The following is an 11,551-nucleotide window of genomic DNA, read 5'->3' as shown; positions in this document are numbered from 1 at the left end:
CTCACAGCAATTCTAATTGAATTTTTATTTTTACCAAGGACAAAAACCAATGTGGAAAAGTTGGGTCGCTAGCTGGAGCTTTAAAATGAAGATGTGACAAGGCCAGTATGTGGGTCTACACCATGCATAGTGTGAAGACCTCAGATCCACACTCCCAACCTCTGAGACCAGGATCTTTCCTGTCGTCTGCATTCCCAATACTTGAGTTTGTATTTAGTGTATTTTATAGCCAAAGGGATGTGTGTGCACATTGGTGGTCAGAGATACCGATGCAGGTGGTGTGCACACATGTAGCTGCTCTCTGGAGCCAACTGTGGGTGTTGCCCAGGAAGTCACTGAGCAGCTCAGAGGTGCCACTTCTGTATCTGTGACCTACTTCTTTGTCTTTTTTTTTCTAGTACATGGGCTGCATTGAAGTGCTGCAATCAATGAGGTCACTGGATTTTGGAATGAGAACCCAAGTTACAAGGTAAGAGATTAAAACTGGAAGGCCTTTAAGGGGCTGCAGTTTAAAATCCCCCAAGGGTCTCTTAGGAAGTCTGCAAAGTCACCAGTGTGACTAGGGGGGAAGGATGCCCCACTGGCCTTGATGACTGGCTTTATCTCCTTATTCGAAAGCTTCAGACCTGTGTGGAAAAGCATTGGTGTTATATATGAAGACTTGCAAAGTAGTTTGTGGTTCAGTCTATATTTTGTGGTTCAGTCTATAGAAATAACCATTTTTTCCCAGGTACCAATGTATTTAAAGGTAGAAGTAAGGCATTAAGTGTCTCCGACGCATCAACGAGATTACACAGAATAAGACCAAGCAAGAACTTGCAACATCATCAAGGCCAGGTCATCTAGGCTCTGACACAAGAACCTGTCTGTGTAGCCCTCCATTTTGTACAATGATGTGGGTGGACCTCTACTCAGAGTCACTCCATGTAGCTTAGTTTAAGAAACCAGAGTCCTTGTGATGCTGGCCTCAAATCCCGAGCCCTAGTACAAGGCATGCTTTGTTAGGGTCAACTTTAAAACAAGGAGAGCTAAGTGACACCAGCTGCTGGGAAAGCTGTGCCCAGAGGGAGATAAGGAGGGAGATGAGGTGAGGGAGGCCACGGCTTGATAGATGGTTCAGGATAAAGGTTCAGCATCTGTTGGACAGGGTGCCAAGTGCCTCAGAGACTTGCCACAGCTCCCATCTGGATCTGTGACGGCGAGCCACCTGTTTAAAGATGAATGTTCTCATTATGCAGAGGGAATAACCTTTCTTGATGCTCACCTCATGCAATTCTAGATGTGGAAAGGCCCGTTATCCTGAAACCTGAGAAAAAAGACCTTCTCCCCATCTAGGAGAATCGCAGTATACAATAATGTGTCCATTCCTGTGCTGTAGGGTTTTGTTTTGTTTTGTTTAAAAAAAAAAACTTATCTCAAAATGTTCTTAGGTTATTCAGACCCAAATAATCTGCCTTAGGAAACATTCAATTCTGCCTTTCCAAATGTCTCCTCACCCATCGTTGGTATCCCGTTTAGAACCGTGCTTGGTCACAACTGCACAGATGTCACAGGAAGAAAAAGAAAGGAGCTGAACGCAGAGATGTCCACTCTCTCAAGCGCTGTAACAAGCATATAAAAGCACAAAATGCAGAAGTTAGTAGCATCAGGCGAGATCTTATCATCTTTTGTGAGATATCAAGCAAATGATGTATTCATATGATGTGTTCATAATACCTACCTCAGTCCTTGGACCACAGAAGAGGCTTGGTGGATATTCGTTGACTAACTGTGTGCTGCTACCTGGCTGCAGTTCCACTGTCCAGTGGAGGTAGCCGCAGAATTTCTCCTGGTTCATAGCTTGCTTTTCACATTCTTATGCCCTTTGGGCCATCCTCCAAATGACAGATTCTAGACTACTTTCTACCTGGTTAACCTATTTAGGCTTGATCTAGAGGACCCTGCACCTGAGAAAACCTGTCCTATGATCCTTCCTACAGCTGCCAGGAAGAGGGTGGGTCTGAGGTTACCTGGGGTGGTTGCTCAGGACAAAACCATGTTCCCACCTGAGCGCTACAGTTTGAAAGCGCCCACGTGGATACACTGACGCTTATTTGATGGTGTGATAGTGTTTGTTAGGTGTGATAGTGTTAAGAGGTAGTGCCTTTTGGGGGTGATTAAGTCACAAAGACAGAGCTTTTCTTGTACATGGAATTATTGGCCTTTTCAAAAAGGTACAGGGAGCTACTGGCCCCTTCTTCCACATGAAGATAGAGCAAGGGATTCTCTACTGTGAAAGGAGATGTTGCCAGAACTGAGTCTGCCTGTGCGTTCATCTTGGACTTCCCAGCTCCCAGGACCATAAGAAATACATTACAATGAGAAATTCATAAATTTCTCTCTTTCCATATTTGTTATAGAAGCAGGAGCTCCAGTCCGAGACAGCAAAGTTACTTTCTGTTCAGCTCTCTGTTTACACACAGGCCCCTTGCTTCACCAGAGCATTTATAAAGAGCCTATTTAGTGCCCCAAACTGCTTAAGCATTGTGGGTCCTGCATAAGTAAGACAAGAGCCTGCTCACATGGAACTTAATATTCGAGGTGGGAAACAGACTATTCAAGGGACGTAACTCTATGACGTGCTTGCAGGTAACAACCAGTTCTATTGCTCTAACAATAGTGCTCAGGAGACCGACTTGTAAGCAGAGTGCTTCCAAACTTTATTGTTTCTACTTATACAGATACCGAATAGTTATTAGAACATTAAGAAACATGTGAAAGGGAAGACAGCTTACAGTTCTACCCAGGTGATACCTGTCATTTTGTGTTCAGAATATCTTTTCAAGTCTTTTCTTCTACACATGAGATTACAGAAATATAAATATATTGTATAATATCTCTACCACACTAAATTTTTTCCTAGAGTTCCACTTTTTTATTGTAGTTAAATATATAAAACAAATGTATTATTTTAACCATTTTTTTTTTAAGTTCAGGAAATGTATCTTGATTCACACTGTTGTATAATCACCACCAGCATCCACCCCCAGGATGGATTCATCTCCTCAGACTAACATCCTGTACCCATTAAACACTAGCTCCTAACTGGCTTCCTCTCTACCCCCAGTCTCTGCTAACTACTTTACAGCTTTCTGTCTCTGTGGTATTGACTGGTTCAAATAGTTAGATGTTTGGAAAGTTTTTGATTTGCATTGGTAGTGTGCTCCTAACAGTATAGCCATATATATATATATTGCCCCCTAAGGGTTGGTTCCTACTTGGTCTAATATGTATAAGACCGTGAATTTTATTCTCAGTGCTACCAAAACAAATAAACAGACAGACGGACAAAACAAAGTGAATGAAAGAAAACATTCCCATCACCATCATCATCAACAACAAACTAAGAACAACCCTGGGGAGGCAATCCAGTCTCTGTGAATTCAAGGGCAGCCTGGTCTACATGGTGAGACCCTGTGTTAAAAAAAAAAAGTTTGAAAAATATTTTTACATTTTCCTCCAGAAGAGATCACATTTTTTTGCTGATAATAATGCCAATGTTTTTGGAAAAAAAACCTCTCTGAAAACTCAGGTCTTGTTGAGACATTCTTTATGTGGATATAAGCCTGGGTATTAGTATACAGTAATAGATTTACTAAGTGCATCACTTGCATGGGAATATTTTACTGCAGTCCAGAAACTTTCTGTTAGGTCCCCTTCTCCCATGGACGTTAGACTCGTCCAACTAGTCTGGAAGTCTCGTCAAGCCCCCAGCCGGTGGTTTACTCCTTATAGGGTTAGAATAAGATACTTGTTCCCTTTGTCTGCAGCATTCCCCGCCCCGCTCTTGAGTGCTTCCTCTCTCTTCTCTTCTCTCCTTTACTTCTTTGCCTTCTTTCCTTGTTTTTCTTTGTCTTGATGTCTGTGTCTGTGTCCCATGTGCAATGCTTGGTGCTAGTGGAGACCAAGAGGATCAAATCCCTTGGGACTGGAGGCACAGATAGTTGTGAACTACCATGTGGGTGCTTGGAATAGAACCAGAGTCCTCTCAAAGAGCAGCCATTGTGCTTAATCACTGAGCCATCTCTCCATTCCCATTCTCCTAATTCTTATCCTGGGGCCTTCAGCCCTGATGCTGGCCCGGATCTCAGTTGTTAGAAAGAGAAGATTTACAAGAAAGGCTGAGGAAGCAGGCATTTCCTGCTGGTACAAAGAAACAAGATTGGCTTTTATCTCGAAGAACAAAACTTGATATTTTGTGTTTAAAGGCAATTGCAGAGGCCATGTGTCTTAGTTACTGTGCTGTTGCTGTGAACCAGAGACTCCATGGCTATGAACTTATAAAAGGAAGCATTTGATTGGGGGCCTGCTTAGAGTGTCAGAGGGTGAGTCTATGACCATCATGACAGAGAGCAAGACAGTAAGCAAAAAGAAACAGTGGCTGAGGTCTCACATCTTAGCCTCAATTTATCCCCCCAGAGGGAGTGAGACTGAGCCTGGAATGAGCTTTTGGAACCTCAAAGCCAGCCCCCAGTGACCCACCTCCTCCAACAAGGCCACACCTCCCAATCCTTTCCAAACAGTCCTACTAACTATGGACCAAACATTCAACTATATGAGACCATGGGGGTCATTCTCATTCAAACCACCATACCACGCTTGGTTCATCATCATGGTACAAAATAACCTCAAGATGCAAGACCTCTACCCACCGTGGGTCACGGCCCTTTCCTTCCCTGAGTTCGTAATTCAGATTTGAGAATCTAACCAGCTATGCTAAGCCAACAGCACAGGATCAGCCTACTTTGTTGCTCAAGGGTCAGCTAGGAGGTAATGGCTCACCGTGAAGGACATCCATTACAGAGGGTTCTCTGAGGGAAATGGAGAGCTACCATTTTATTGTTCCAGAACAGTAAGCCTGCAAGCTCGACTCGCTGTCTTGAAAACTTTGATACTTTGACTTCAGTGAGACGTTAAAGGTGGTTCTTCAGAAACAAATCTCCCTGTGCGTTTTGCTGTGAATTAAACCCCTGGATCTGGGCAAACAAAGCACAGGTTTAGCCACTGAGGCACATGGACCGCTCCCCGAGCTCCTATTTGGACCTATCAAGGCACTTCCTTAGCCACTATTCCTTAGTGTGGGGCCACCCATACGGTGGATAGATGTCTTAGTCACTATTTTATTGCTGTGAAGAGGCAGGACGGGTGAGGAAACTTAGAAAAGGAGACATTTAATTGGGGGCCTGTATACAGTTTCAGAGAGTTAGTCTGTGATGGTGGCAGGGAGGGCAGCAACACAGGCAGACAGGAACGATGCTGGAGCAGTAGCTGACGGCTTGTGTTAGATCTGCAAGTTAGAGACAGAGTGAGACACTGGGCCAGGTATGAGCTTCTGAAGCCTCAGAACCCACCCCCAGTGACACACCTCCTCCCACAAGGCCACACCCCCAATTCCAAACAGTTCCACCAATTAGGGACCAAGCATTCAAATGTATGAGCCTATGGGATCCATGCTCATTTGAACTATCGGTAAATATTGATTGCTTTTTGGTAATGGGACTGTGAAATTCTTCAAAACTTCATGCTCATTCACAGTTAGGAAAAGGTAAAAAAAGATAAAGAGAACCCAAGACATAGGATCTGGACTCTTAAAGTGAGCCAGAGTTCTAGAAATTGCCCTGAGGAATTGCTCAGGTCCCTGACCACTTGATACAGTATTTGGTCCATTGATGCTGTGCATATGTATTTTGGCACAAAGGATTCCCCAGTCTAGTTTATTAGGCTTGAGGTCTGGAAAGGTGGCTGTGAGCAAGAGAGCGACTTCTCAGTGTGACAGGCTGTGCCCCGATGCCTTTCTGAGGGAAGGGACCAGATGTGGTGTCCAGTTATCAAGCAGTGGCTAGAAGTTTATTATTAATTAGTAGATACTGTCATCAGCATTTTCATCATAGACACTCTAACGCTCATCAGCTAAATGTTACTGTGCATCGTGTTACCCATACAGATAGAGGCTGAGGCAGTAAGGAGTTTCCCAAGGTCAGCACACATGTCAGTAAATGGTAGTTATGGAAACCAGGTCTGCTCACGCTTCACCTCCAAGGGAGAACATTTTAAGGGACAAATCTTAGGAAAATGTTAAAAGCCAGAAGTGACATAGTAACAAGACATGTAATTCTCGGTTGGAGTTGGGCCTCGCTTTCAAATGTCAGACTCACGTTAAGTGTGAGCTCGCTCTAAAACATCTTCACAAGGCCTGTAGATCTGCAGCCAAGAATATTTAGTGTTCTTTTCTCATGTCAACTAAAGAGAGGGAAAATTAGGCTTAAACACACATTCTCTGTAGACCAGGCTAACCTCTAACTCAGAGATCTGCCTGCCTCTGCCTTCCAAATTCTGGTATTAAAGGCGTGAGCCGCCACCATCTGGCCACATAAGAGTTTGTTAGAAACGGATCATTGGAGCATGCCCCTGGAAGTTTTGACTCAGGCCTTTGCAGGCCTAAGGTCCTGGTGACATTATACTACTGGTTCAGGGACCACACTTTGAGAGCTAGATGCAAAGGACACTGCCTATTCGGTGATTTGAAAATGAGGTCACCAGTTAGATGTCTGTCACATAGAAAGTCCTTATTTTTGAATGGGTGTATGTGGTCTAGCTTAATGATGGTTAGTTGATACTAAACCCCATCCTACACCCCAAAAGTTTCCTTCTCTGTCAGTCCACAAAGCAAACAAACAAAGAACAGGATGAGAAATGGAGACATGGCTCCTTGAGTTTCTCTAGGAGAGAATGTGGGTGTGGCTCCTAGCAGCCAAGGTCACTGTCACCCCGTAACCATTCATAATTCCAGTTCCAGGGAACCCAACACTCTGTTCTGACCTTTGTGGGCTAAATTCAACCTCCTGCCTGATTTTTATCTTGCCACCTTGTCATCCCAGAATGCTTTGAATACTTTTAACTAGTTTAAAAGAAATCAAAAGAAAATTATTTTGTGCTATGTAGAAATTAAATTTAAATACCAGTGTCCATGAGTGCTCTTGGCGTTATAACTGTTCCTGTTTGTTTGCATGTTGTTTGTGCCTTTATACTTTACACACTTTATATATATTGCTTATGGCTGTTTTTAAAGCCGTAATGGCAGAATTGTGACAGACTGTATGGCTTGAGACGCCTAAAATATTTACCATCTGGACTTTTCTTTTCTTTCTTTCTTTCTTTTTTCTTTTTTTAAAAAGAAAGAATAAAAAAGGTTTATTTATTCAAATTCCACAATCAATTCAAACAATATCCTCAGTGATACAACATTTAATTCAGTCTTGGAATGCAGTCAATAGATGTGGAAATACCCTTAATTTATTTAGGAGGCCTTAGGACTACTGAGGCCAGCAATTATGAAAGAGACATCCCACTCCTGGCACTGTAAGTCACAGTTGACACTACCTAGGTCTCAAGCTGCATCTGATTTTATCTTGATTTACTTTTAAAGAATTATTTAATGTAATAGACTATAATAAAGTTTATCAATCCCCTTTGAAGGTTTTGCTTGTACTATTAGCTGTATGTTATATGTTTAGGAAAAAGTAAAGTTTGTACACAGGATGAGGACAATAATGAGGCAAATTGAGAAGAGAAAGTGGGGAATATCCTCAAACACATCAGCACAGGTGGAAAATTTGCTGAAGAGAACACCAGTGGCTCATGCTTTAAGATCAACAATTGACAAATGGGACATCATAAAAATAAAAGCATCTGTAAGGCAAATGACACTGGCAATGGAACAAAATGACAATCCACAAATTGGGAGAAGATCTTTACCAACCCTGCATCTGATAGAGGGCTAATATTCAAACATACAAAGAACTCAAGGAGTAAGATTCCATAGAACCAAATAACCCAATTAAAATATGGGCTACAGAGCTAAACAAAGATTTTTTTATTAGATATTTTTTCAATTTTTTATTAGGTATTTACTGCATTTACATTTCAAATGCTATCCCCAAGGTCCCCTATACTCCCCCCCGCTCCCCTACCCAACCACCCCCACTTCTTGGCCCTGGTGTTCCTCTGTACTGGGGCATATAAAGTTTGCAAGACCAAGAGACCTCTCTTCCCAATGATGGCTGACTAGGCCATCTTCTGCTACATATGCAGCTAGAGATACGAGCTCTGGAGGTACTGGTTAGTTCATATTGTTGTTCCACCTATAGGGTTGCAGACCCCTTCAGCTCCTTGGGTACTTTCTCTAGCTCCTCCATTGGGGGCATTGTGTTCCATCCAATAGCTGACTGTGAGAATCCGGTTCTGTGTTCACCGGACACTGACATAGCCTCTCAAGAGACAGCTATATCAGGGTCCATTCACCAGAATCTTGCTGGTATATGCAATAGTGTCTGCATTCGGTGGCTGATTATGGGATGGACCCCTGGGTAGGGCAGTTTCTGGATGGTCCATCCTTACGCCATCTGGACTTTTTCAGAAAAGATTTTTAGACTGCTGCTCTTGAATGCTGCCCCATTAAGGCTCAGTTAGAAGCACTTGCAAGGAGGTTGGAAATTTGTAGACCCATAATAGAGAAGCTGAGGCAGGAACATTAGGAATTCAAATTTATCCTCAGCTATAGCTGAGAATAGTTTGAGTGCAGCTTTGGCTACATTAAGACCCTGTCTCAAATACAAAGAATCAAACGAAAGCCTCACAGGCCTAAGGTCTAGCCTGCACTAACTAAATGAGAACGCCAGAAGTTGAGATATCTGCAACGTGTGCTAACATTCCCTGGTGTTTTTGCTCTGCACAGCCAAGGCTGAGAGTCGGGGCTTAGAGCCTGCAAGCATTTGGAGGGGCAGATGGAGGCCTCTCTGCCCCAAAGTTGCTTGGTAAAAGAGAGAATTCAGGTCACTGTCACCACCTGTGTGTGGCAGGGTGATGAGACCAAAGAGGTTCAGACCTAAAAAAAATCCCTCTTCCTGAGCAGGCTGGGAAAAGCTAGAGGGAGAATCATGCCAAATATGTGTCCTAGATTACAGGGTAACTGAATTGAAAACAAATTTTCTCCACAATGGACTATCATTAAATGTACAGGCAGTACAGCCCTCCCTACCCCAGCCTCCAGAACAAGTGTCCTAATTCCTTCACACCCACAAACATAGGCATTTGGTCAAATCTGGAGGGCCGAACAGTCACCCTGTGCAGTGTGGCCAAGGGAAGGTTTCACCAGCCATGCCATGAGAAGCCGCTCGCTCAGCTTCTTAAACTGCAGGTTGCTAGGCCCCAGCCCAGATGTGCAAAGCCAGTGTCTCTGAATAGTTCTTGACATCTGCACTTGAACCAGCTACCAGTGCTTCTCAGCTCAGTCACGGCTCACCCAGATGGCTATGGTTCCAGTTCCTAGTAGACTCTCAGATCAAGGTTGTTCTCCACTATTCACCATTGTGAGCTTAACCAGCCAGACCAGTTAGCGACTCCTCTCAGGGCTATATACACATGCGTTGAAATGATGTCGCTCACACATGACATCCACATGACATTAACATGATGTCTATGGCAGGTCTGCCAACTGTGCTTCAGGAGAAATCATTCTTTGAAAGGGAAGATGTAACAAAAACTATACATTCATTCCCTTGGTTAGTATCTCTAAATATTACAGATAAACTCTTCAAAGTGAGATTAATTGGGGCTAAATTTTTCTTCTTTGAAGATCGGCCTAATTTTTAGAAGCACATACTCAACATTTATAACGAATTGGGATAAATAAAGTGGCTGGCTGAATTAGCTGACCTTACTTTTAAAAATTAAGCTCTTGCCTCCCTCCCTTTCTGCAGAGCTAGGAACCAAACCTGTGCCTCCTACATGCAAGGCCAATTTGACACCAGAAAACCTGGAGCCCAGGAAACATGATACCAACCGCCACACAGCAAGTCAATGCAACCTTTAACTCCAAACCCCGAAGATTTATAATACTTTACATGTTTGATATAAAGCAGACTTTTTAAAAAAGGAAGCCCAGAATACCCCCCTAGTAAAGGGAAACTCTTTTGGATTGAACCAGTTCTATTTCTTTATTGCCACGTTCACAAGGTTTAAGCATTTGCACACCCCGTGAGCCACCAGTTTGTGGGCGTAAGTGTTCAAGTACTGAATCACATGTCTCTCATACAAGAAATCATGGTGAAGGGGTGCCGGAAATCATAGGTATTCTATCAGTTTGAGAGACTTGGGGAAATGTGTTAGGAGAGAATGATTTTCCATTGAGTTCTAGTGCGATTCATGGGTCCACATTTGCATTGGAGCCTAAAGAAAAGCCCAGTGTAGACAGAGCAACCCATGTACAATGAGCTGGGTCAGGTTGCTAAAGCGCTTTGGAGTCAGATTTTAAGCATAATTCAATTTAAGCGGACAGAGTGGGGCGATAAGTCAGTGTGAGTAAGGGCTGGGCACACTGACAGACAGGCTTCTTTTGACCGAGCTGAGACCAGAGAGGCCGGTTCTAAAGTGAAAGGGTGTATTTTAAGAGCCGGGTGTACCTTCCTTGGGCGCTGGTGATTCCCGTCGATAACAGTTCAGAGGGAGTGTGAAGCCGTCCACTGTTCTCCAGTCTGTGGCCCTGACTGCAGTCATTGTGTTCTTATCGCCGTGAAGGCGAGCTCGGGTCTAATGTGTCCTGTCTGAGGGCTTTCCACGGCCAGTCTTTCTTTTCACCAAGCTGAACAAAAATGAACACATAGGTCACCAAGTCTTGATCTTTTGTAGGAAAAGATTTCCCCAGGATGATCCCTAGAGTTGAAGGAGGCATGGATGCAAGCACCATTGCACGAAGGCAGAAGCAAGACAGCCAGTCATTGTTTAAGGATTCTCTCGGGCAAGCAAAGGCAGGGAATTCCCCTGAGAAATACAGGCAACTCTATTTCTCTTGAGCATTTTTGACAATAATCTGGAAAGCCTCTTGCTATGATTGAAATTCGAGTCTCATGTCTGTTTGTCTGGACAAAATTGAGGTGGGCACGGAGTTGTCTCTCTCTCCAGGGGAAGGCGAAGAATCTTGATGTCCACTGGGCTCCTTTCCTGGGTTCCCCACACTTCTGGGTTTCTTATTTCCTGAAGAAGTGCATTTTCACCAGGCAAAATCTTTGCTTGGTGGCACCTCCCCCACAGAACATGCTGCAGTGTCTGGGACTGTGCTCTGTCTCCCAAACTTGAAAGGCGGGGAGGGAAAGTGCTAGGCAACATGGCTTCCACAGGAGGACAACTGTTTACTGGCTAAAGACACAGGCAGAAAACTAACTGAAGCCCTGCCGTGGTCAGGGTTCTGTAGAGAAAGACGGCTTTGTTTGGACGATTAGTTTGGACTTTGCAGAGATAGGCAAAATTTCTTTTTTTGTCTTCTGGCGTGGGCGGGGTTTTGCAGCCTCCACAGTAAACCTTCAGCTGCTTTCTCATTTGCTTACATCAGCCCGCTCTGTCTTTCCCTCTCACGTGGAGAGTCAATGAACAAAGTGGCCACTGTTGATGCAGAGTCCAGCTCTCTCTCTCTCTCTCTCTCTCTCTCTCTCTCTCTCTCTCTCTCTCTCTCTCTCTC

The 11,551-nt window shown here is 43.8% G+C and overlaps 1 protein-coding gene across 1 annotated transcript in view; it reads left to right on the top strand.

Annotated features, from left to right (window-relative positions):
• Positions 1–11,551, top strand: part of Shc4 (SHC adaptor protein 4) — a 94,157-nt gene that overhangs the window by 29,718 nt on the left and 52,888 nt on the right. Inside the window, exon 2 of the mRNA XM_021192909.2 lies at positions 399–469. Within this exon, the coding sequence (XP_021048568.1) occupies positions 399–469 (71 nt within the window). The remainder of the gene's footprint in view (positions 1–398; positions 470–11,551) is intronic.

The sequence above is a fragment of the Mus pahari genome, chromosome 3 (genome assembly GCF_900095145.1).
Source record: "Mus pahari chromosome 3, PAHARI_EIJ_v1.1, whole genome shotgun sequence".
Lineage (NCBI taxonomy): Eukaryota > Metazoa > Chordata > Mammalia > Rodentia > Muridae > Mus > Mus pahari.
Note: the sequence above shows the minus strand (reverse complement) of the source record. Positions and strands in the feature narration are given on the sequence as shown.